Below are 27939 nucleotides of genomic sequence, written 5' to 3'. Positions count from 1 at the left end.
CTGAAGCAAAAGTGTATAACCAACCTACACATAAGTAAGGTCCTTGTGTAGGTGCTATGCAAAACTTGCACCCCACTTCTTCTCATTCTTCCTGAATTTTTCACTTATGCAGAAACAAGTATTTAAACCCTACTCCTACATGTTCATCTAAAGAATTCATTGCCTGCCATTAGATTTACAAGAGACTGAAGCAGCAACAGTGACACTGCAATTGCTCCCGAGCCCCGTGCAGAAAGAAAAGTCTTAACACAAGGTCATTTCAAAGGATACAGAATTGATTTTAAGGGTTTAGATTAGGTTTTTAGAATAAACACACAAACTTGATCATTTATGACCACCAACACACCAAGCAGCAAATATTTCAGCAAAAAGAACTTTTATTATCCGTACAGTGGTGACATCCATCTAAAGAAAGTACATGGCCACAATTTCAGGAGTGCTCAACAACACGGATACCTTTACTGTCTTCAAATAGGGCAGCTAGCACCCCTGTTTTTAGACAAAAAGATAAAATATAATATAGGAAGTATGTTGCAAAGCATGGAGTTCACACCTCGAGTCCTAGGAGAGTGCACTGTCTACTGGCTTTCTAAGCTACCCAACTTGGGACATAGGAAAGTTAAAAACTGTGTATGAGTTAGAGAGAAATTCACACATAAGGAAGTGAAATGGCTTTAACAAGATCCATCATTTACCTGTTTTAGCCTCCGGTTATACAATTGTTGATCGTGTGCGCAGGTTAGTTTCCCTTTTTGCTTCAGCCTCTACCAGCTCCCACTGGCTTTAAGGCTGGAGATGCCACTTAGCTAGCTTAGATTTCAAATAAATTATTAAAGTACATGCCAAAAAAGCGCTACACTCCGTGTACTGGGTTAACAATGAAGAAAATATTGCACGCAAGGGCAGATGCCTGTTTATAGCACCAGATTCAATTCATTAAATGTTATGCACTTACTTGCATGGGAGTTTCATACTCTTTCTGTGATGGATTCAATCTGTTCCCTCAATCCCTTCACTCTGCTTTCAAATGCAAGCAGCCACTGCTCCATTACATATCCGTGAAACATGCAGCTACAAAGGCAGCTGAGTCAGACAAAGGGGACATAATGGGCCAAATGCTGAGTTTAATGGGAGCTGCAGAGAGGTCTGGCACATAGTTCAGACACATACAACACACATAGTAAAGGTCAGAAAAGTTTTTAAAATCTTTGAGGAAAGTAGGAAGATGCATAACCATGTTCTAAAGAGCTACTTTTATAGAACATTTACTGTGCTATTCAATAATTTAAATGTGTGGAAAGGAACACTAGTTGACATAGCAACTGTCACATCACATTACTTGAGCAACCTTATCTATATGGATGCCTTCCTTGAAGGAAAAACATTTCTCCAGATTTCCTACAAACATATGTACTTTGCTTTTTGTTATAATTTTTCAAGCCAACATCTGGTCCGCTGTTAAATCCATCCCTGCTTCCCCATATTCTCATTTTCATTTTATAATCAACTTTGAGGAACACTATTTCAAATGCAAACATGTTTTGTGAGACCACATGTTCCTTCACTCTCCCAGCCTTGTTGTTCTTTCAAAGGCATTCAGTTATGTCCACCTGATAACAAGAGATCAGGTTATTGCCAACAGTAAGTTACACACATCACCTGACCCCTGTGAATCACGATGTACATGATTACAATGATCTTGCAATTCCAAGGCTTGATGTGCTCGATCTTGTGATTGCAAGACTAGGTGCAATGGATTAAGTCAAACACATTTCAGTTCACAATTAATGGAGTATATACATGCCCAGTTGGGTGGCTTGCCCTGTAAGCACTAGCTTGCTAAACCTCAGTACTTTGATCACGTGCAGTCAGACAAACATATTCAGAGTGTTGCAAGAAGCTGAGAGCCTGTGAAACACAGAATTCCATACTACTACGGGTATCTGGAATACAGTACTAAAAAACACTGAGTTGAATTAGGCGCTACGCATAATGCAATTGTGATTATGAAATGTCTCCTTTTGCTAGGCAAACATGGAACCCTTCCCAACCCAGGTCTGGATCATATTTTTACTTTCTAGGCTATGCTGGCCAAATGTTCCCACACTGGTGTGCAACTATTTGAATGAAATGTGCACATCAGGACTCTACACACAGACTAAAGCAGAGAAATTAAAGCAATATCCGGATTGGTACTTCTTTTTCCCAGGACTTCATCTGAATCGCTGAAATGCATCACTCAGTCACAAACTAAAATAAAGGCATTGCTAATATATGAGAGATGTGAGTTGAGTTTGTTTAATAAATATAGAATGTACCAGTTCTTTACTTTAGATGAAGTCATCTTTACCTTAACTTTGGCAGTATTTCAGATTGATGGCACACTTAGAGAGGCTGCTTTTGCCAAATTTCCACTTTGGAAGGACAACGGTAAATTACCCCAACAAGTAGTTCCGTGCAACTGAGCCTAGGTCAGCTATGATAATGAGGCAAGTTCAGAGATCCTACATTAAACGGCATTCTGCAACATTGACATACCCTGAGTAGCTGTGTCCCCCCATTCCCTATCTTTAAAATGTAATAAGAGCATTTCTCTCTCTGTCCTAAGAGTCTTATCTAAATAAATACATTAAAGCTTGGGAGGCATACAGATGCTGCAGTAGTGTCATCCGTCCAACTATCTAAGATAAATATCTTTCCTGAAACCAATTACATTTTCTTCTACAATTTGAGTTTTACTCAGTGATTTGTTGCAAATGTCTTGTGATAAATGTTCCGTGGCATCTAACAGTTATTGTAAATTATTCTATACAGCATACAGAAAATGCCACAATAGGGTATGTTTATTTAGTGTTATAAAGATGTTAATCACCCATGCTATGCTCTGTAAGCCCTTAGAACACAATTCACACTCTCATAAAAATATCTGTACAGATATAATAACAGAGCAGAACACTCAGCCCATCAAAAATAAATTAAAAATGCTCCCAACCAAGACCAAGTCCTATGGAAATGCTACCATATCCATTTTCTCTTTGAAATATGCAGGTCATTTCAGACCACAAGCTACGAACCAGTTCTGGACAACCCATCTGATCAAGATGATCAGATATAAATCTCAGTGTTGGAATCAACCCCTCTTTAACCTAACTTCAAGAATTAAATGCCACCAAACTTTAAAGCTCTTCACAGGCAAACTTGCAGCTAGGCTGCTAAATTCAGTATTTTTCCAGAGTCTAAATTATTAGAATTTCAAATATAAATGATTACAGTGACAATATTTTATTTGGGAACTGTGGGAAAATACATATATTACAGTGGATATTACTTCGTAAGTATTATATACATCATTTTATCTATGCAATACTTAACCATTATAGATGTAAGCACAAATGAAGCTGAAAGAGGAGATCCTATCCCGTATGAACCTAAGACGTATAAGGTATACAGTTTTCTCATTGAGATTAAGATACTGCCTAGGTAGTGGTTAATCTGAGCCATCGTCAAGGCTTTGTACAGAGCTCATTTTTTAGGACATGAGGGATGCTGGGGAGCCACCAGGAGCAAAGGTGGAGATGCTGGAGTGATGCTGAAGGAACTGATGGTGTCAGGGATAGAGCTGGAGAAGAGAACTAAATTGAAAAGCAGTCACCAGTCAGTAGAACCACCAAAGCAGAGGAAGGTTCTGGCTTTGGGAGCACTATAATATGTTCTCAGAGCATCATGTGAGCTGTGCCAGAACCAAGCAGTGAGGATTCTAACACTTCTTGCTGCTTCACTATCGACACCAGGACCTGAGAAATACACAACTAAACACATCCTACACACTTACTAGCTGCCTCTTCTACCCTGTTTCCAATTGCTTCTCAGGAAAGCACCATACTCCAGCATATCCTGGGACATCCTTGGTTGCCTTCCCCCATTGGGCTTCAAAAATGTCCAAATGAATTGCAAGAGGAAAAAAATCAGTGCACCATATTTGCATTAGTAAGACTAACACTAACAAAACTGAATTCACAGAGCAAAACATTTAGTGCAGATGAGGCGATGTTCACAAATTCTAGCCTAGTGCTGAAAACTAAAAGCCCATTAGAGGTTGGGACACGTGAATGTGCGTCTGGAATGCATCCTCTAATTTCATTTCAGCCAAAAGTAACCCAGTTCACACACTCCAAGACTGCTCCTTGACATGAACTGAAGCACAATACATGGGGACAACCAGGAAATTTTCCTCTAAGAGCGCTCCTGGTGTGAAGTAAAACTGAAATGCAGGTGCAGTAGGCAGCACATGAGAAAGAGATCAACTACGGCAAGATTGTTCACCTCTCCCACACGTGAAGAAAAGCTCAAGGGAGGAAAGTGTAAAGCTCAAGGGAGGGAAAAAAATGATGTAACCTGTTTAGTGTTTTAACTTTCTGCCCGTGCCCTTAAGTAATGATGTCTGAGTTATGAAATATTGCTTTTTTCTGAAGGAGTTAGTTTTGAAACAATTTGATCCGTTCACTGATCAGAACAAAAGATCATATAAATAAGCAAATCCAGATGGACTTGCCACATTAACAGAGTCTGCTGTCTTAAGAGTCAATTCCAAATCTGTTGAACTGTCGGAAAAATATTTGGACGAAATACTTCAAATGTATATACCCATATGTATAGGTATGCACACACACATTCACACACCCCAGCAAACTTTAGAGAACTAAAACAAATTTATTAAAATTAATCTAAATAAAAGTATCACATCAGTCAAAGTTTATGTGTGTAGGAAGGCTGGCCACGTTTATAGCATTTAAAATCCAGAAACAAAGAAATTCCAGTAAAATGCTTTAAATCATACTTTTAAAAGGAAATATTAAAAGCCAGATGATGTAGGCCTTACTTAAATAACTAGACTTACTGATCTCTGTGAGACCGTTTCTGTGACTATGGGCTGGTGACTCAAGCTAAAGTTTTGCAAAGGGGTCACAGTAGTCAGTCAGTCTGTTGTTTATAATATAATAAGGTGTTTATTCTGCTAGGTTTAAGCTTTTAATGTAGATCGCTATCGTATAATTTAGGCTCCAATGTGGACTTGTTTGACTTGTTCCTGTGGGAAATCATTTTTTTCCTTGTGTACATGTATCTCATTAATACTTGTTGTTCCTAATACTATTTGATCATTTAACCGAAGATTTGTGCTAAATGCACTGCTTTCACCTGCATTTATTTAATAATTCTTCATTTTTGCATTGCAGTTGTTACAGATCCCCATTCCTCTTGTGCAGCCTAAACTAACTTAATGCTGTTTTCAACTACATTCCTTTGAATGAGTCAGTAGGTATGCACAACTGCACTCATAGTGCAAATCTGGCCTCTGATGTAGATGCTTCTCTCCTTTATCACACCAGTTCCTATCTCTTCAGAAAAACATTAATGGAATATATAAATCAATGTCAGGAAAGTAATTCCATATCAATAGTTTCAGAGGGACCAGAAAGTCTTTTGACTACCCTTATAACTTGCAAAGGCCTCCTGCCTTCAACTATGTGAATCACAACCCATTAGCAAACATCCAATTGAAATTGTATGTAAAAGGAGCTGGAAAACTTTGCAGCGTTCACCTCTAACCACAGATTATTTTAATGTGTTTTTTGTTCTTATGAAGAAATATCCTGGTTACAGGGTTTGGACTGAACAATGAACACTTAGTTACACTAATGGTACCTGTTCTAGGAGTGTAAGATCGTTACCTGACACGCTTTGGAAGTGAACATAGAGTGATAGATTTCTTTGCATTACCTTGCTGTATTATTAAGTATACTGGCTATTAAAGTGTTTAAGGTGCAATTTATAGCTTATCCTTTTTTTTTTTTAAAAAAAAAAAGTATGCTTTTAATGACAGATGTCATTAGTTTGCTGCCACATTAGGAAGCTGAAAATTTAAGAGGTTTCGTGTGTTCTGCATTCCCTAAGTGACACAATGCGTCAATGCATAGGTTCATGTCTTTGTTGTAGATGTTCCAAAAATTCTATAGCCCATTGCTTCACAACAGCTCCAACACTCCTAATTTAATCCAGGTGGGTCGCAACCTGGGCTTTTGGTACTATGCAACTTGGAGTCAAGTTTTCCATTAATGACAGTGGTATCAAGAGTTGTCACCTATTTTACATTTGCATTTTTTCACATTCCATAGTCAAAGATACTTGCCTAAGAGAGTAAGTAGAAACAAATTAGGCTGTGTCTGAAGCTATTGCGATTCTGATAGCAGGAAGATAAAACTTAGATACAATTACAGATCAAATCTTAACAACCTGTTGATACTCTAAGCAGTGACTCTTGAAACAGAAACATCAGTAAGCACATGCTGACTTCTGCTGCCTGTAACACAACTGCAGTGTATCCCTGTCAGGCTGACACATGGCTGTAACGGGAACACACCAGCATTACTAGCAGTAAGCAAGGCAAAGCTGGTAGAGTTTAAGGAGTATCTCGGGAGAACTGCCAAATAAAATGGATTTAACTCAATTCCTGAGCATGGTTGCACTCCAAATTTGCCCCACACACACCAGTACTGGAAATAGGAGGCAATTAAACCTAGGACCGGAGAAGATATCATAAAGGAAAAGTAATACGAAGAATAATCAGTAAGACCTAATACAATTTTACATATGTATTTGCTCATGTTTAAGGATTTCAGAATTCTATCCAAACTATAATGCATTAAATTTCACATCATCCTGAACCAGAAAAATATCACCCCGTTGAACAAACTCAGAAAGAATAATAGATTTACCCAAGGTGATTTTTCAGCTACCAGCAGAGCTATGCATGGAATTTAAAAGCCCTGATTGTCAATCCTCCCTTCTAATCAGTAGCCCACCAACACAAATCCCTGACAGGTAAACTGAATCCACATCATATTCAAAATAAACCCCAATACATTTAAATATATAAACAAGCAGACCATCTTAAAAGTAAAGAAAGTACAACTACTCAAATTTCAAAAGATTTTGACCAATTCTAACCTGTCTCTTTATCCTTTGGATCAGTTAACAGCAACAGTTTGCAAGTAGGATTATTTCGGTAGAGAGGGACAAAACACACAGAGGAATCTTCAAGTTTAACCTAAAAAACAAACAATCCCTGTAGCTGTTTGTACTGCAAAGCTCGAGAGAAGTATTTAATCTATTAGATGCACTTAGGATATGTTTTACTAACACACATGGTATAAGTTTAGCACAACACCCTCTCAATCCTGAACTTCAAGGCGCTGAAACATACAGAGTATTCTAATACTAAGTGAAGTTAATTTAAAAGAAATCAAGCTACCGAAGTTAGTGAAGACCTTAATGCTGACTTACTATGATTAGTACATAACCTGGCTTTGAACAGAGTTACATGCAGACAAATGGTGTTGTGAAAGACCAAACACATCAAATAAAAACAAATACAACTTGCACTTCTTACAGCATCGTCCAGCTGAGTACTTGTGGTGTTTTGCAAACAATGAATTAAGCCTCAGGGTACAGGGAGTATCAAAGCATTAGGGCAGTGCCTGGGCAGTTTATCTGTGAGGCACAGGGAGGGTAGATAATTGGCACAAGGTGGTTATGTTGAAGGCAAAGCTAAAATCAAAATGCAGCTCTCAAGCTCTCAGTCTTAGACTAAACTTCTAAATGATGTGACACATAAACACAAAATTACTGTGCTCAAACAGCTCTATATGCATAGAGATGACGATTTCCATATGAATATTGCAAATGCTCTCATGTAAGTTTAGGTACAGGCAAAGAGCGTGCATAATGTAGCACAGTATGTACTGTACTTTCAAAAATCTGGTCCATTGTGTATGTGTGGGTGTGCCTCTCTCTCTAATTGCACCCATTTGTCAGTTTGCTATGAAACTCAAATCAGTCATGTGATACATTTAATATTTCTTGGTGCAAGGAAGGAGTAGTATGAATATGGATTATTCAAGATGACAACTCTAAGTTCAAACCAGTGTTCACCAGTTTATGAGTGCTAGAATCCTGGGATCATCTATGCAAACATTGGACTCCGGGAAAAAAACTGAAAACTGCCTGAAATCCGTATTCATGAGCTTCCCAAAATCTCAGTATGTTCTGGGGATTCAGTCATTCTTCGCATGCTTCAAATCTAACTGCATCGATATCATTATGGCACCTGGGAGCATTACTATAATGAAAAGGCCAATACTATTTCCAATAGTGTTATGATTGTTATTTTGTTTTATAAGGTAATGTGCACTTTCACAGGTGCGAACAACATCAGCATGAGCCAAGCATAACCTTCTGCGTATGAATGCTGACAACGCTTCCATCCTGACCAGCAATAATCCTCGCTATTTGCGTACTGAATGCTTGACCAAAGACCATGCCATACCAAAAAGAAGTTCCGTGACCCGAGCAAATGGACTGACAGCCACTTAACACTTGCTAAATAATTATTCATGGTTGCCGGTCCTGCCACTTGAAACCTGCTTTAATTCAGACACACAGAGGAAAAAAAAAAAGCCTGGTAACCACAGTCATTATTTCAACACCAATACCCTCATCCTTCAGGTTGTAGGTATGTAATAGAGATTGTTAGCTCAGATGTTCACTGGGGATGGGGGCTTTACCTTGTTAATTTATTTTTATTTACAAAATATCAACATTCATTGAACTATTTATTATAGGGTATAAGGAAAAAAACAATACAGCAAGAACATTACCATTACTTATGCCCTTGACTAGCTGTCTGACTGCAGATTAGATTAGACCTGAATTAAATGAATGCAAAGCGAAATGTGTTGCTATGAGACTCAAATCAGTCACGTGATATATTTAAGGTTTGATGACAAGCCACAAAATCAAGACAGTTCTGAATCAAAAGCCAGAAGTCCACCTGTACTGATCTCACTGTGTCTACCTATTGCAGAAATACACACAGCACTGCTTGGGTCTTTAATTTACCCTCCCTTCTAATGGAACAGCAAATGAGCCTCTAAAAGCACAACCAAGGCATGAATGGCTGAGGTTGAGAGGTTGAGACCTAGAAGCCCTGAACTGGGGGATCTTTGCATTTTCAGGTTTGTTTGTATTTAACCCTACATGGTCCACTAGAGGGCATTAAAAGAGTATCTAAAGCTAGCTACATTCACGGCTGACGGATGAAGCTACCCACCTGAGATCGCATTTTTCTGGAAACTACTGCATATGATTTTCCTAAATTGTAGAAAGGCCACCGTATTCAAAATACTTATTTCAACTAATCCAGTTACAGTTTGACAGTACAATAACAGCCCAGCACACCTTTTATGATCTAGGTTTCATATATTGACTGAAGTCAGAATTTTTAATACGCCTGTTCAGTCATCTCCAATCCACTCCCCAGGTAGCTCAGGAATGGACCCTAAAGCATTGGCAGCTACAGTATTTATACCATCTATCAATCACATCTGATCAGAACTGCTTTGGGAGAACCTATATTCCAAATTATCAATATAAATATTGAAAAGAATGGAAATAAAAGATAGATTATATCACAATACCTGTGTTAACTGCACAGTAGAGGCAGAATACAGAACTATGCCATGGTATAAACATCTACCAAATTCACTTTTGATTCAGTCCTGTAAGAAGGCAAGTCAAGATGCAAAGTTCAGCTAAGTACTTCAAACCCTCATTCACATTCAGAGGGTTTTAGACTTGTAGTTTAAGCTTCTCTCTCATTTGCAGCATGCAAACTATTTGAAACAATGCAGAATTTGCTGATTTTAAGAGATTTGTAATCCAGCCACACCTGTTTACCCCTGTCTACAGACAGACTATGAGCACAACCAACAAATTAGTTTGCAAGTATCTAACTGGCAGTATGAAAAACATCAGCTTACTACCTCTTCTTCTCCAGGGATCAAAAAAACATCACGAGTGGATGATGACTTCTTCAAGAGTTTTTCATAGTATGTTTCAGCATCCACTTGCAGAACCTCTGGATCTCCTGCTAGCGTGTCTACCAAGTAAAGGCTACCTGGAGTTAAAATAAAACACAAGATATTTTTACTTTTTAAAGGAACTGCGAAACATAAGTTGTAAAACCTTGGTTTCCCCAACAGCTGCTTGGTGTAGCTGAGCCCTTATTGTTCCCATTAGAGCCTTTTGTATAATGCTGATCTAAAATAGTAAGGCTGGTAAAAACCTATCTATATATTATTTGCCTCTTGACATACAGTTTTACAAAGTAGAACCATGACAGCATCAAATTGCATTTGCCTCCCTTGAATTCAACAAACCTAATCTCAAATTTCTCTTTGTGTAAGTAAACTGCTTTAAAGCTGGAAGAGCAAAAAAACTTCTTCAAAACACAGCCTGAGTTTTAGCACTGTCCAAAAATATAACAGGAAAAGAATTCCAAAGCTTCCACTCTTTCTTGGAAGACTGCCCCTTTATGGGTCAGTCCACGATCTGTTGTATATCATTAGTTTTCTCTTTTTCTTTTTTGACTAACTTCAATTGGGCACTTTCACAACAATGAAATAATGTCAAAAAATACTAAAATACTTACCTACGTAAGAGTTCCCAAAATAGTAGCCACCATCTTTTATGCAACATTACTTAATCCATGAGACTCAATGCTGAGGGGTATTCATGCAAGGTATTTGTTAATTGCATGCAAACACAAATTACATACATCTGATGCCGGTTGCCTAAATGCAACATCCAACTCAGTGCTTCTGAAGAACCAAGCAACCCCTTTCCAATATAAAAAATCATAATGATAGGCAGCTCATCACCAGCTCAAGATAAAGAACATCAGAAGAAATGGGCTGGAAGTCCAAATAGTATTCTGCCAGTCTTCTATGATAGGAAAGAAAGACTTTCAACTTAAGGGGCTTTCAATCAACAAGCTACACCTGCAACTCTTGTAAGCTCCAAACTGAAGACAAAATCTTCCACCATGCTGCTATAGCTGGAATCTTAGTTCTAAATCCTCCATTTTTAATCTTTCTTTGCTCTCACATGGCAGCTCCCATGATCCAAGTTTAATGTGAAATAACTGCACTGATAGTAAGTACAAAGTAAACGGCTGAGACAATGAACGGTCTTACCAGGGCCATATTAAACTATATTAAGTCTATGTTAAGATTCATAAAGTGTGAATCATAAAAGTACCATATTGAAAATTATACCTTTCCATGTAACAGTAGGAGCATGGGATTTGCAGTACCAGGTCAGACTATTTGCCCACAGTCCCACCATCATCCCTCTGGCAGTGATCAGTATCCGATTCCTCAGCAAAAGGGTAATTCACCAAATACAACCGATAATTCACCACCACCCAGCACTGCTTAAAATGCTTTAAACACTATTTTCCTGCCCTTTGCAGGCAATCAGCTTACATCCTGAGACTTGACAGCAAAGCTATGTAGTCAGAATGCTGAACAGAAGCTGCTCTGTAAATGGTTTTCATAGTATGTTTGTATGTGCCAAAGTGGGAGAGAAAGCAGCACTGCAACACTGGCAAGTTGAGTCCCATTATAAGATCCCAGCCAGTACTTAGCAGTGGCAGTTTTCTTCTGCAGCGGCCTTCCGCTGTAACACCAGCAAGCAAAGATGCCATATAAGGGACAGAAATTAAAGATCATTATTAAAAACTTTAGTTAGTTACTGAAGTAAATTTACTAGTAAATTAATTCTTTGCAAGAGAGGAGCATGTAAGACTTAAGTTTAGCACAAAGAAAAATATTGTCCATGCTAATAAGTACTATTCATGAGATGCTGCTTACAAGGCTACATCCTGCCATTGTTAAGCCAGAACAACTTAATAAGCACAATCATATTTTCTCCTCACTGAACAAAACAACTAGTAATTTCAAAGTTACACTGTCTTTCTGGTACATAATATGCTTGTATTCTAAGGTAATAGTGACCATTTGAAGGATGAAATGTCACAGATTAAATCATGAGGCATTAGAGAAAACTTTTGATCAACTTTCCATTAATACAGCTTTCCATGGAAGTATTTTTTTTTCGCTAAAAAATGCTTTTAGACTTCCAGTTAACTTGTCTTTCCGGTGTAATACTCTGAAAACGCCCAAGTGTGTTAGGAGCACATATTCCAATAAAGGAGAAATCCAGAAATTTTTCATGAAGAAAACAAATCTGTCTCGGCTTCTGTATATATGGGAGGGGGGAGAGAGACTGAAGTTCCTTCAGGGACAACACGGAGCAGAAGTCTAACTTGAGATACCCTGGACAGTCCTCAAGAAGTCAGTTGTGCTAAGGGTGGTTTTTACGAACATCCCCCCAAAACTTGCACACACATGGACATATCACTAATACTGTTCAGCTGCCATAGGCAGGAGAATAATCACCAATTTGAAATTTTTTTTACATCAACTAATGTGTTTCCCTGTTCTCCCCAGTACAAAGTGAAGAAATTATATTTGCCCTCTTGTATATGTCCCTTTTATTCTTTTTTTGCATATAGAAACAAATAAAAAAACCTTGACAAAGTCTAACCATAACTAGTGTTATTAGACATTTGACTACAACAATAATTATTGCCGGCTAACGGGATGTTAAAAAGGTTCCAAAATCAAATGCAAAATAATTTCTTAACTTTGCTTTAAAAGAAAAGCAGCGCTACTCTCCTGTGAGTGCTTCAGTCTGAGGCCCCTACCAGCATCTTGGGATACCAAACACTGCAAAGTTCCAAGGACAGCCTTTTAACCTAATTTGAACTATAGGATTTCGTTTGAATTTGATCTTACCTAGCGGCAACAAAAGAGCACATTGTGGCAGCCAATCCACTAGACACCCAGCGAGCACTTCTTTCAGCAGGCGATGTGCACAAAGGGTTACCATCCGGGGGAGGGAGGAAGGGAGGGAGTGAAGGGGGGCAGGAGGGGTGAGTCATAAAAAGGGGGCCTCTTGCTGCAGCCACAGAGGAGGGAGCATAAACCATAAGGAGAGCAAATTTAGAACGGGAGGCCTACTGCATTAGAGGGATTCCTGACATTCGCGCTGAAGGGGTGCCATCTTAAATAGCCAAAGCTGGTAAACAAGGTCAAGACATCATCTAGGCGGATTCTACGGCAGCAGTGACAACGAAGGGTTTACAGACAGGTACCAGACTTTGTCTTTTACAGGGCACCAGCATTCAGGGTGAATGAGGAGGAAGTGTATGCAATTCCACGGGAAGAAAAAAACCAACTTATTTAGACATAAATAAATAAGAAATCTGAATAGGCATATTTCCATTTCAAGCATACAGAATGGATTTTAAAGCAAAAACTAACACTGCTTCTGTTTTTCCTCTCTTTTGTTTCCATGGAGCAGTCTGGGCCACATTCTCAAGTGAGGATGTGCAAGTGCATCTTCTCTCACTCTAGCGATCTGTCATCAATTTGCACTAAGAATATGATTTTTAAAGTGAAAAGCTATAGATAAAACCAGCTATAGAATCAAGCAGGTACTGCCCATACAATTCAGTCATCTTTATGAGATACTACCCTCCAGCACCTATAGGTACCTCAGCCTGAAACACCACGCAACTCTGCCAATAAGGCATAAGCCAAGGCCCCTGTTTCAGTCCTGACCCCTAAACTCAGCTTTTTCTAAACCCACTGCTATTCCACCTCTGATTTTCTCCAAAATAGAGAACTGAATTTTACAGTGGTTTCAGGACGTGGACAAATATTCTTCTGCAGAGGTAGAAGTCAGACAAAGTTCACTTCACTTATGATCCATATGTGGGAATCCAGATAGATCTGATTAACATAACATGCTTATGTTCTGCACCAGATAGATAAATGACAAATGCAATCACAAAACAGAAGACAATATTCTACCTTAAGCTAGAAATTAGTTTTTGTAGATTAGAGACAGACCCCCATCATTACAGATTCAGCAAGAATTTCATTCTATCAGTTAAAGTAAGCAGGAAATATTTTTCCATGGGCAAAAGAATTTATTCTCAATACAACAGAAAACACATGGTGCACACACTTGTATGTGAAATTCCACAAGCGAAACTACAGACTGCTGTAATGCCTGAAGGGAAATGACATGCTTCAATCTAATCAGATATTCTGAAGATTCTTTTTGATGATCCTTCTATATCCTCTGCAGCTAAACCCTGTGCCATAATAGAAATAATTTGCCTACAATATACATAACCACAGACTTATCTCATAAATATAATCCTACAGCAATTGAAGCAATTGAAATAACTTGAATTCCTCAAGCTCTCTTTCTCTAGGCTAGTCAGTTTAGTATCTATATATTAGTTTTACTATTTTGCCATTATCTAACAAATCAGTTACAACTTGGGACAATCAACTCTATCTCTTTATAATGTGTTTTAAATACGCATTTAAGTTTCAAATTAGTATGTATTGCCAATATACTTAAGTCCTTTTTGATCATGAACCCAATACACAATTTATTAAACAAGAGGTAATTGCTATCATTGTTAAGAATTTTCTATTCCTGCATTCATATGTAGCTTATTAATACCATTTCCTTAAGCCAACAAGTTGGTCGTGCAGTTATTTCAGACTAGACACACCGTTGGGTTGATTACGACGCATTAAGGTACTGCTGGTACTCCCAGGAAAGACTTACTTGTTGAAAAGCCCATGTCAGAAATTTGTAAGAACATTTAGGATGCAGCCAGATTGTAAAGCAAAATACATCAACCTCACTGTAGATGAAGCATGAAAAGTGTTATGTCTGAAGTGAATTAATCATTTATCCTACAACTACTTTTTCATGTTTTACAAACACAGAGAATGATACTACATGCATCCATTAAGAATGTTTACAGAAAAGCCATCAGTCACAACAGGATTTATATCTGGACTGTACATCTTTGTACATTTGTGCAAATTTGTGCATAGTTTTACATGTAAAAGTATGAAAAATACTTAAGTGATTTCTAGTGGTGCAGAAACAAGACAGATAAAAAGAAGCTAACATTTCTAACTTTCAAGTGTCGTTATTTTTTATTCAGTTTTGCCATTTCTAATGCTTGCAATAGCAGTACTGCTTTTATTTATTGGTTTTACTATTGCCTTTATTTTCATGCCAATATATTTCACAATAAACAAAACCAAAAACAAACACAAAAAAAAAAACCCACACAAAAAAATCCACCAAAACTTCAGCAGATTCTAAGTGTTTCTGACATTACCATGAGGTTTTTTGACTAAGAAGTATTTTCCCCTTCTTTTAAATCAGAATACACTTTGCAATATGAGACAAACATTCGTGCAGCAACACAAAAAGACTGTCTATCATGTCAATATTTAGGAGGGAATGTTCTTGTAATTAAACCAGGCAACTGAGACCAGAACTCCTAAGATTTATTCTTAACACAGGTGTGGTTTTGTGGCCTCCAACAAATCACTTCATCTTCTGTCTGGTTTCTTATCAGTTAAGTGTATGTCTTATCTACCACTTCAAAAGGGTGTGACATTTTCCTTATCAGTGCCTCTGAAGTCACAACATAAAAAGACAAAGATGTCATATAACATAAATTGTTCTCTGTTCTCCTGTGGACTGTCACTGCCACACTATGGCAGCACAACCATGATAATGCCTGGGATCTAAAGGTAACTTTTTTTGCCCTTCTAAATCACGCACATAGAACAAAGTGGTTTCCATTACCCCCTCACAGGAGTGGGACCTCTGTGTTGAACAGCAGCGCTTAACACCAACTCTTCTCCATTCCATCCAATGAGCTTGAACAGCTCTGTGCATGTGGTTATCATTAGACAACCATATTTGTTTAACCGTTCAAAGGAAGGAAGAGGTCTCTGGCACGTTCCCAGGAGTACATGCAGAACCTGACTCTCACATCCTGAACTGAACTGAGCAAGTACATGTCAAAAACCCAAGTTCTAGTGTAAGTGAAACTACACTACCATAACAATGTGTGGTGGCAGTAGAGCTAGTGGGCAAATGCTGTGGTGTGATATCTGTCCAACACGGCAAGGCAGCTCTTAACCACATGCTGTACATCATTAATGAAAACAATGCTTTTCACCGTTACTAATAGAGCAATCACTCTTGGAATGTACAGGATTAAAAAAAAAAAAAAAAGCATTGGCATTAACAGGCTTCTATGTTTCCATGTTTCCATCCAAAAATGGCATTTATATATTACTTACTATTCTGTCACAATTCAAATGGTGAGAAGGGCTTCAGAAGAAAAACTAAATATAAGTTTCCATTGGTAAATAACTTTCTGCTGTGGAATCAATAAATGAAAGCAGAAGGGAAATAAATAATCCTAATCTCCTTCCCAATTAAGAAACCAAACATTAAATAGATGACTTCAGCTGTAGCTATACATGTCATTACTGCAAATACTGTCACTCAAATGGAGGGCAGACCAAATGTTAGGCATCCCAAATGCAGGATGCTATCATACTAGCCATCCTATTCCTGCTAACACATTTTTACTACTGATTTCAGAAAAGGGAAGAAAAAAGCTTGAAGAATATACATCTATTTAGCAAAGGCACCGACTAGACGAGCCTAACTCTGAAAAACAAACACCTTCAATTTCTACTCACTTCAACGAGCTTTGAAGGCCCTCAGAACCTTGCATGACCAGGGTCTATAAGTCACGTGTTATTTATTTTACAAAACTTAAAGTAACCTGCAATTCATGAAATTGAAAAAAAAACCAAAGGAATTAAATAATTGATTTAATTATTTAGCTCTTTTTGTAAAAATACCTAGATGAAACCACATTTTTAAAAATGTTTTAAAATCTAGAAAAGCAAGTGCATATTGAACAAATGACATAATGGCATTAATCACCTCTAACCTGCAGCACTCCCTTACTGAAAGTTTCAGCAAACAGGTTCCAACTATATCTATTTTTCCTCGGATGGATTTTAGCAGTGTTACATTTACAAAAATGAAGCCACACCCAACTCACAGCACAGATAAATTAAAATACATCTGTGTAAACAGGCTATCTCCTGTCCTTTTATACACAGAATGCACATCTGGACTGGCATGTTTTGCACAAAGTTCTAACCTCATGTAATTGAAAAAAGCTGCGGTATTATGGCCCAGAAACAGCCCTTACGAATAAAAACTGTAGCATACTGTTAAACTATGGAACTGCTACCAGCTGCAACTATGACATATCAGGAATTCATACTTCTGCACATTTAACTCTCTTTTTCACAGTGCTTAGATGTAAAAAAGGAGGAGGGAGCTTACAGAATAACTTGGAGAAGATGCAGTCCCACAGAAAAAGGACATTCAGGATTGTAATTAATTAAGGCTTTAAGGTTCATGTTCACATCAGGTTTTCCTCAAGGAAATTCCATTGATTCAGTAGGTTTGCTGCTAATACCTCTGAACCTGCAAACATCAGAATTGAGTTCTTAATATGTACTGTTTTCCATACAACCAAGAAATGGGCAGAAATGTTCCTGGAAATGTCTAACTTCAACTACTACAGGCAGTGGTATGGATTCTCTTGCACATGTAAGGAAAAAAAAGATCTAAATTTGTGAGTTTATTTGTCTACCCCCTAAACGAAATAAAATATACAAGAAAAACAGACAAGTTTTCCAGAATGACTATGTCCATATCAGGGGCTTTTCCCAGCACAACATCAGTGCTACATCTCATTTCATCATACCCATAGCCAAAATAGCTATGCCAGCGGAAGTTCATAGTCCAGGCTTGACCTCAAATTAGAGTCTGACTCTCAAAATCTAAGCAAAGAAGAAATGCGAGGCCCTGAATGACACTGAAATATATCACTGAAGTATTTTCATTACTCAAAGAGGCTGATTTGAAAGGAAAATGACAGAAAAGATTCCATGAACAGCAGCGGAGCTTTTCTGAATCACAAGTTCAAATGTAGACAGTGCTAAGTCAATCCTTCACAAAGACCGAAGACAGAAAGGAGGATGCATTGGTCAAAAGTCATCCTATAACTTAAAAGTCATCCTATAACTTAAGGGAAGAGAGGAACACAATGTCTCCCACAGTGATAAACAAGGAACAGTGAAATGGCAGGAAATGACAACTGAGTTTGGCAAATGGTCTAGCCTGAACAAGATTTCATCCCGTGGGGAGAAGCCAGCCAGACTGCCGGTTAGGACAATTTCAGAAAACAGCCATATTTTAAGACCAAGGAGCATTTAAAATTATTACTGAAACACCCACTGTCACAGCCTGAGACCAGGGCTAGTGTTTAAATACCGCGTTAAATACATTTCCCTGTTACCACCATCATTCAACGCAGGCGTGGGAAACCTCAGGCCACACTACACATGGCCCGTCTTCATTTCATACAAACTATGGCAGTATGTGTACCAAAAGCCCTGGCTTGTTTGTTGTTCTCCAAACAAACGATACAGCAATGAAAATATGAGACAACTGTCTAGATTTTCAGGGATACCAGTTTCAGATGCCGTATAATCTGAGTTGCAAATGCTTTACACATCTGACAAATCTACTGCTCCCACCAGTAGAGTGCATAAGTCTGCCTAAGAAAGCAGCAGCCTTTCTCCCAATTACTTGCAAGGAGCAATTTGTACAGCCAGACTAATCTCAAAACAAAGCAATTAATTTCAGAAAAAAAGGGAAAGAAACAAAAAAATCCCTTCCCCCAGTAATTTCCACTTTGCTAAATTTGTTATGCTGCTGCAAATTAATACGTCACCTGCACAAGCCTCTTAGCCTGTCTCAGAACTTGCTTTAATAAACAGCTGCATGTAGCGGAGGAAATATGCAAACATCTCTCTTGTTTCTCTGCCATTGTGTCAGCTATTCTACATGTCTTTGAAGGTGCTCCAAAATCAGCATGGCTCTGCTTTTCCCTTTTTCTCCTTTTGGGAGGAGGAAGAAGCAGAGAAGGAAGGACAGGCTGGCAACAGAGGGCTAACTCTGTGCTTGCTGTGCTCTTGACAGTAGGCTGAGATTGTTTAAATTCAGTTTACACAGCCTGTTCTGTAAGGACAAAAGAAACCACTGCTGGTGGTTAAAAATGCAAAAGGTTTTGATTGTAATGGCTTGACAATCAGCCAAAGATATGACTAGGGGGAAAAACACAGCAAGGCAGCTCTGACCAGAATGGAAGAAACAAGGAAAAACACATGGCTTGACTTCAGACCAGAAAATTGACTTAGGCTTTGCATAAATGACAGCATACCTCCAAGCTTGCCTGATCCACAGTCTGCCTGGAATGAGAACATGTAGTCTAAAAGCAGAGCCTATTAAAAGGCATAATGTTTCTAAACGGCATCTGTTACGTACTAATAAGCATTACTTAAAGGACACAGGCCTTAAATTGCTACCAAACATGCACTTATCTGAAACTGCTGCAAGGCAATCATTACAAAAATGTCACATGACACCATGGGAATTTGACCAATATAAAATGTTTTTATTTAGTTTGGCTTGAAATCATTATGCTGAAAAAATATGGAGGCACTTTCCGAGATTTTGAAACTGTGCAACTTCACGGGAATGAAACACTAGCAAGAATTACATCAGCAGAGCCATTTGCCATCTGTTGTCAGCAATACTATAAAGACTAGCCACCAGGCAGCAGTTTGAAAGGTTACAAACACAACATTTTTAAGCATCCACAGACCTCCCAGTAAGCGAGCAGGACCCAGTTTACTTCGGATATGTGCGACCTGAGGGTCTGACAATCACTTTGCAAAGACAACACACCAGAACTGTGAATTGCCACACAAAGTGTTTGGGAGTCTCTCAGTACACAACCATTATACAAAGTGGAAAATACATACCAGTCTGCACTACGTAGGTTCTTCTAACACACTCACAACCATAATGTCTGTACACCTCCCACTTGCAAATTTAAACCGGCTAGACTTTCTCCTGTGGTGTTTGTTTTATCATACTTTCCCTCAAGGGAAGGAGTGTATTCACTGCAATGCTATTACGAAAAGGGATTCGTATTTGTTTGCTGGGGTTTGGCCTGTATTTTTTTTTTTGAGGGAAATAGCTAGGATTTCGTTTCCTGATTTCTTTCCTTCTAGACCATAACTACATATTTACGTTAAAGAATGCAAGGTTTCGGCAACTTGCCTTACCCGTGGCATGGAAAGTAAGGAGGTTATGACAGCCCTTACCTCTCAGATACACACACTCCTCAGTCTGAATAAAATTCTACCTGTTTCATACGTGAGATTTTAATTATACTGAAGGAGTATGTTGTTGCTTAGTGTCATTGTAGAACTTTGAGTAGCTTTTCTAGATGTGAGGGCCACTTTCATGATATATGGGTCACAAAAACAATCAGAAGGATGGAACACCTCTCCTATGAAGACGGGCTGAGAGAGTTTGGGTTGTTCATCCATAAGAGAAGACTCCAGGGAGACCTCATTGCAGCCTTACAGTACTTACAGGGGGCTTATAAGAAAGACGGGGACAAACTTTTTAGCAGGGCCTGTTGCGATAAGACAAGGAGTAGTGTTTTGAAACTAGAAGAGGGTAGATTTAGACTAGATATAAGGAAGAAATTTTTACAATGAGGGTGGTGAAACACTGGCACAGGTTGCCCAGAGAGGTGGTAGATGCCCCATCCCTGGAAACATTCATGGTCAGGTTGGACAGGGCTTTGAGCAACCTGATCTAGTTGAAGAGGTCCCTGCTCATTGCAGGGGTGTTGGACTAGATGACCTTTAAAGGTCCCTTCCAACCCAAACCATTCTATGATTCTATGACATATATAGCAGCTATATACTACCTGAATTTTGTGGTTCCACCTTCCAGGCTGCGGACCTCCTGCCTGTAAACTGATTAACATGGATTTCACGGAAGGCAGGAAGATTTCTGTCTTCCTAGAGAGACAGATGGAAGTTTAAGGCTTCACTAGAGCAATTGTTAACCTAGACGTACAGGTTTCTCATCCAGTAACTATTTCTCAGGCTCCAGAGTCGTCATATATATGTTGTTACTCACTGAATGTATTTCCTAGCTTTGCTGTCAGATGGTTAACACATACAAATCTGACTTGGAAAGTGTTCTAAAATAAAAAAGAACTTGTGACAAGGCTGAATTTAAAACAAGAACCTCAAGTTCTAGGTCAACAGCTGGCCTGCTTTTCAATGGTAAGGTTTGCCTAAGACCTATAAAGGGGTTTAGAAACTTGGATGCGTAAGCAATTTTGCTTTATGAAACAGTTACAGGAACAGACCTCAAGAATATGCAGCTGTAGCACCTCAATTACAGCACAACATAAACTAAAAAGCACTATTCGCACAAGAAGAGCTAATGCTTGACTCCAATAATGCTCTTAAAGCGTGCTGTACACTCAACCTATTACCAATTGTTCCATAATTATTTTAAAGATAGGCATATCCAATTAAATAACTAAGCCAAAACCTGGACGATACCTAGAAACAACAGCATCTGTTCCCAAAGAGGAAGGGGATGGAAAAATAACTATTCTAAACATTCAACTGGAGAGTAATGAAAAAGACGGGAAAAACGTAGACATTCATTCAAGTGCCCAACAGCCAATGTATGCTTGGACATGAAAAACCAAGTCCCATTCATCTAGAGATATTTTATTTAAAAACATCAGCAGAATTGAGAGACTTCCAAAAAAAGCCAATAGCATTATTACAAATGTTTGACTTTCATAAGTGGCTGATAGGAGGAGAAAAAATAGAGCAATCTGACTACGGCGCATTTAGCCATGAGCAGCTAGAGGAACTAATGAACAACATCATTATTTTACTGAAGGGGATGAAGTAGGTGCTTTAGATAAATGGCAGCACCTTAAAATGCGTTTCAGAAGATAAATTCACTTTCTCTCCATTTACCTGCTAGCGTGACAAATTAAGAAAGAAGAGTATAAAAACAGGGCAGGAGGGAAAGCAGAGCAAAAGCTAACTGAGGTGATGCAATGGGCCCTTATCCAAACAAGTACGTGAACAGAGATTCTTGGAAGTGCTCCTAGTCAAATATAAACCAGGAACACTACACATGCCAGACTCCCTTGGAAATCCACGGTGGAGCATGTGTAGAAGATCCACCTGTCCTAAAATCAGCTCCCTCACCAAGCACTAGGAGCACTGCCATTTGGGAAGTAACGTCTGTTCATTTCAAAGCAGACTGTAAGTCCACCACAGACTGAATGGCTGAGTTCCCTCTGTTGGCCTCTGCTGGGCAAAGCAACTCTTTGCCTACTGTTAGAAACACCAGTAAATTAACTTCTGCTGATAGAAGATGAGGGGTGAGTGACTTTTTTTCCCAAAAAATTCATCATTAGAGGCCACATATTTCTTGTTCTAGAGTCAGCTCACGATCAGCAAAGAAAGTTGTTCCTGAATACTTTTTAAAGAAAGGGTAAGTACTCTGCAATGTAGAAAAGCTTTTATATCTCACCCCTATACCAAAATAATCCAACTAATTATTCTTCTGTGGTCAAGAAGCAACATGTTTACTGCTCCTTTTGTCCCTGCTAAACCATGCTTCTTTTGTTAAACCATGTTTTTGCTCAGTTTGGGTAAACACTTGCTGATGCTGCCTCAGATTTGGCCTTAAAAACTTTGAAGTATTTTTACACAGAATTCCCTCTGCTCTTTAGCAGCTCTCAAGCACTTAGTCATTAAAGTCCCAAACACATGCACCTGTGGAGCGAGACCTCTAAACACACACTGGAAACAGGTGTTTGGAGATGAGCCTTTTACCAGCATCACCTGCAGAACCAAAGCTGACAGAAATCCCCAGACCAGCTCCTCTCTGCTTCAGGACAGGTCTGGACTACCCTAACACCTGGAAACGTTACCTGTACACTTAGGAAAAGGGCAAAAAACTCCGTAGCGGCCTGCTCTGCTTGCCCCAGCTTTGTGCTGGGGGCATTGACTGGACCGCCTCCCCCCGAGCCATCCTGTGGAAAACAGGGCGCTGGGAGCGCGGCTGCGCAGGGCCGGGGCTCGCCCGGTCACGACCGCTGGCGCCTGAGCAAAGTTTTCCTGGAAAGGCCTTAGTGTTTTGCGGCGTTTCGGCTGTTTGTGGAAAGCCCGGCCGCGGTGCCGCGGGGAGCCCGCCATTTCGGGGCGGGGGGGACGGCGTGGGGGGGACGGCGTGGGGGGGGGGACGCTCCTCACAGGAGGCGGGGGACGGCGCCGGCGGCGGCCCCGGACAGCCCGGGCGGGCGGTGCGACAGCCAGGCACCGCGTCCAGCCTCTGCGGGTGGGCAGCAGGCCCGGCATGAGGGCAAGAGCAGGAGGGAGGCCGAAGCGAGCGGGGCGGCCGCCGTGAGGAGGCGGCGTGAGGAGGGGAGAGACGGGGCAGGGGAGGAGGGCCAGGCCGCGGGGGAGCTGCCGAGCGCTCTCCCTCCCCTCTTACCAGCGGCAGCTCTTCCTCCTCCCGCGGCCTCCATCACTTCCTCCGAGGCGGGCTCCGGCCGCCGCAGCCCGCCCCCGCCGGAGCGGCGGTGTTGCCCGGTCCCTCCGCGGAGGGGCGGGCCGGGGCTTGGCCGACAGGAAAAGCGACGGGGATGGCGGATGTGGGGCGGCTGGGGAAACAAAAGGACGGGGGAGGTGTCGGTAAACAGTCTGGCGAAGTTTCTGTAGGAGGGAAGGCTGGAGAGGCGAGCGGGGGCTGGCTGCAAGCTCCCAGCAGGGTGGCCGCAGCCTGAGGGGCAGCCGTCCTCCTCCGCCGGCGAGGCCCGGCCCAGGAGTGCGCCTTAACTTAGAAAACTCCGAGCAAAAGTTGCAAGTTCTTCATTTAAAAGGCCCAGAATGACAAGCCCTAGAGCTAACGCCAGTTTCTTTAAACTCGGGTGGGAAAAGCAGGAGGTTTACGAGGGAAAATAAGTGCAAAAATGACATTTTCGTAGCATTCTTCAGCAATGCACTGCAGTGGTTGTTGTCGGTGTGAAGGAGGCCTTTGGAAAAGCTAGGCAAGCAGCCTGCTGTTCGTTATTACAAACCATAAAATTGAGGTACAGAGATTAAAATGAAGACAGAGTTGTCAAAATTTGAAAGTAGAATCCAGGTGTTGACTCCTGGGAACCTTCCTACGGCGGGTGTATGGTCGCTTAGTTATTTCTAAAATAGCAGACGCAAGTATCAAAGTAAAAGACGTGAAGAGAAAAGTACATGGAAATAACAGAACGTGTGGACAGAGACAAACTTACCTTTGCACTTGCACCGCCTGGGAACGCTGTGACCCGGAGGGAAGGTTTCAAGGCAGCATTTTGAGTGCTTCACATCACCGTTCGGTACTCCATTGCCTGACAGCACAGGGAGCAAAAACTCCATAAGGTTGCTCCTCCTTTCAAATGGTTTAAAACACATACTAAAGTAGATTCATATTTTCTTTTCTCAACAGGACAAAGCGATCTCAGCCCATACGCTGATGCTCTCAAAAAAAGCAGCTGTCACAACGCCATGCTTTACAGCACATCAGTGATTTCACCACGATCTCGCGATCGCTTGAAGCTTTGTACCTTCCACCACTCCCCATGTTACACTCAGCCCAGAGGTTTGACTGTACCATGATCCAAGGCCAAGTCTGATACAGCATTGCTGTGTGGCCTTGCCTGAGTTTTACCGAGAAAATTGTTAAGCTATGAGAAAGTGCATGAGCTAAAGACATGAAAGACAAGAAGGCAAAGTCACAGAAGCATTGTTGTTGGGATGACAATAGTTAGCTGGGGGAAAGATTAAAGAGAAAAGATACAGAAGGAAAGAAAAGCAGAAAATGTGAAGAGAACTCAGTAACGCAGAGGATCAGCCCATACCAACAAATGGCAGAGACCAGCTTTCCCCAGCGTATTGGAAACTTCCTGGCCAGCTAAGACCCATCAGTTTTGTGATCAGGAGTGGTAAGCATATCACTATTTAGTCTAGTAATCTGTTAGTCCTAGCTAACTATTTTGCATATTAGCTGATAAATAATTACTTAAATTGTGTGAATCCTGCTTGCAGAGTCTCTTTGTGCATGGTAAATGACACCTGAACAAAAGCAACCTGTTGATCCTGAGTTGCATGCTCTCCTGCTAAAGTACTTTCTCCCTACATTAAACTATTATAAACAATTAAAAATAAAATAAAAAAATTCTGTCCATACAAAGCAGTTAGTTTTTGCTAATACTGCAAGATGACCCACACGACAGCTTGGCTACATTAAAATTATATACAATTTCAATTTTTCCATTATTGCTAAGCACTGGGTGTACATCAGTGGTATCAGTTGCAGAAGAACTTATATATTTTATGTTGTTCCCGTATTTATATAACACTTTCTATCCAAAAAAAGGTAAGTGAAATTGCTGTTGCACTTTGTCATTTACCATTTGTATGGAGTTTGTAATAGAAGAGGCATTGGTCCACAGGGAACAGTGAGATTTGCACTGAAATGTTTGTCTCCTCTCTTTTTGTGACATTGCATTCCATCTGCCTAAAGAGCAGCTTCGGTCTTTCCTGAGGATCATTTATTTTTATTAGAATGGAAAAGAAATATAGAGTGTTAGATCCTGAAATTTCTATTTAAAGTCCCATTATAGTTTAATGTTAAATAGCATAACAGCTTGATTTCTCCCTTCTCTCATTAAATGTTGAACAGCTGAGATAAAAATTGGAATATATTAAACACTTCCACTTAACAGTTTCAAACATTGGTCAGTGCCTGCCAATAACAAGAAATAAAAAATCTATATGTAAGTAATAATAAAAGAGATAAAAATTAAAGAGGTGTTTCTAAATGAAGGGCCATATTCAGTTCTTGTTACCATCAGTACTAAAAAGCTATTCAAGCAGTGTTCTGGCAGTTCTGCAATGTGAACAGAATGCATTTGCAGAAAATATATTTTTCTCTTACTCAGCAGTTCAAATAATTTTTACATGTGTCAGACAACTGTACAGGAAAGTATTCAAGGTGATAACCAGGGTTTTCATAGTTGAGTTGCTTCCATTTCTTTTTTACCTCAAGATGAGAGCCATGCCAATCACATTTGTGTATGGCAAGAAGAAAAACAACCCGTGTTTAGCTGAGTCAGCTGTGTCTGTGACTTGCCTTCAAATATCCAGGGCTTGGTTTCTTAATCATGGATTAATTTGCACAGACCTCAAATATCCAGTGACTTAGGTATTTATTGTTACGGGCACGTATACACGTGAGTGCTAATATTAAAGCTACAATCATACATTTACAAAAAAACGCAAGAGTAGTTTCAACTTCAGCTGAAGAAATGGTAGAGGAAAGAAAAGGTTTCATTTTCTGAATAAGATTCTCAGTAGAACTTAGGCCTAACCAGATGATTCTATTATTCTTTTTTGGAACTACCATATCCTTTATTTTCTGCTTGTTACAGAAATGTAGTGCAGCTGCAATACATGCATTATTTCTCCAAGTATGCTACTATGTACGTAAAGCATGGGAACAGAAACAATCAATTAAATCAGTGCGAAAATGAATTTCAGTGCACTTCAGATTCCTGGTTTATTCAAATCACTAGCATTCCTCCCACATTTGCACAAGCAGATAACAACACTGGAAAGGTCTCAGAATCTTTACTACCAAATGAGCAAACCTCTACTTACGGAAGGGGACTGCCTTAACTACTGAAGACAATTATTTAACTGATGAGTCATTAAAAAGCGTCTTGGGCTTTTTTGCCCCCAAAATTTCTATCAGCTTCTTCATCAAGGATTAGTGACATAATTAATCTTCCGTGCTCCATATTTTTTTCTACTCTCTTTTGCCAGTTCTGAACACTTTGAAAACTAGTACTACTCTCTGAACAGATAATATCAGTTGTTTCAGAGTGCATGGATCTAATAGACTTGTATCTATGCTATGCAACAATATCTAATAAAATACCTAGTATTTTATGGCATTCGAGCAATACCCTTCACGTATATCTAGAAGGCAGCTATAATGTCCCAAACAAAGCACTTAAATAATTTCTCGTGTAGGAAATCAATTAAGCAACTATATAGACCTTAAATTTTACTTTATTCCTTGCATATGCTTTGTTCATTAGAACACCCTGTACTTAGATATATTTTTTTTATAATATCTATCAAGCTTTTTTTTTTCTTTAATTGGAAATAACTATGAGAAGATTGATACGTCATTGTCCTGTTCAGTATCATAGGAAAAGTTTTACTAACTGGTCTCAAAGAAAAATTAAGTGGTAAAAATCTTAATTGACATAGGAGGATGAAAGACTGTAGAATTTTAGATGTAATTCACTGATGTCAGTGGCAGATTTTGCCTTATTTGCAGAGAGTTCTGTGTTTACTGTATTAGCTGCATCTTCAGCCTCAGTGGTTAGCAAAATTTACTTTTGCAAGTTATATTAGTCAGGGGAAGAGATGGATGGTGGAATCAGGGTCTTTTTATTTAAGAGAATCCACAAATTTATTTCTGTCTCAGCACAGGAGGATTTAAATGACACACAGCTCATCGTTCCAAACCTCATTCAGCCACCACCCAATCCAAGAGATTTCTTCAGAGATTTTTTCTTAAGGTCTCACAATTACCAGCTCTCATGAGATTATATAGTGGCTTTCTATTCTTAGCATGTTTCTGTCTCTCTCACACACACATGCACACACTTCCTACTCAAAACAAGACCCAGCGAAACCCTCTGCCCACATAGTTATAATTCCCAAGAGAACTTTCATATGCTTTTGTTTTGGGCAGTGACAATGTGCATATGTTTTGATTTCAGGCCCCCTATTGGTTCTCATGCTTCAGTTTAATGAAGACAGACCAGCTATTAAACTCTCCAGTTTCGGCAAGCTATAACTCAGCTTCTAGAGTTCCTTTGACCTTACAAGTTGGAGTGAGATTTTTTTAACATGTTGCCTCTTCAAGGATATTACTGAGTAAATGTTTTGGTTTAGCAAATACATACATTTTCCTCTTGGTGTTTGGTTTTAAAAGTGTAAGCTGCGTGGAGTCTTTCACAAAAAGCAGAAG

The 27939-nt window shown here is 39.6% G+C and overlaps 1 protein-coding gene across 4 annotated transcripts in view; it reads right to left on the bottom strand.

The window, feature by feature from the left end:
- The window catches only part of LOC141748685 (protein FAM169B-like), a 43537-nt gene extending 20046 nt beyond the window's left edge, over positions 1-23491 (bottom strand). The window contains exons 1-4 of one of the 4 annotated variants that reach the window (XM_074601125.1): positions 23353-23464; positions 9879-10012; positions 8384-8477; positions 7006-7105 (exon numbers count right to left, since the gene is read on the bottom strand). In XM_074601125.1, coding sequence (XP_074457226.1) covers positions 7006-7105; positions 8384-8452 — 169 coding nt within the window. In that variant the 5' untranslated portion in view covers positions 8453-8477; positions 9879-10012; positions 23353-23464. Of the gene's footprint in view, positions 1-7005; positions 7106-8383; positions 8478-9533; positions 9615-9878; positions 10013-12755; positions 12850-23352 lie in introns of those variants that run through there. The other 3 variants (XM_074601124.1, XM_074601126.1, XM_074601123.1) reach the window with 3 other exon arrangements.
- Positions 23492-27939: the final 4448 nt, after the last annotated feature.

Source organism: Larus michahellis, chromosome 9 (assembly GCF_964199755.1).
Source record: "Larus michahellis chromosome 9, bLarMic1.1, whole genome shotgun sequence".
Classification (NCBI taxonomy): Eukaryota; Metazoa; Chordata; class Aves; order Charadriiformes; family Laridae; genus Larus; species Larus michahellis.
This window is presented reverse-complemented; position numbering and strand designations above follow the sequence as displayed.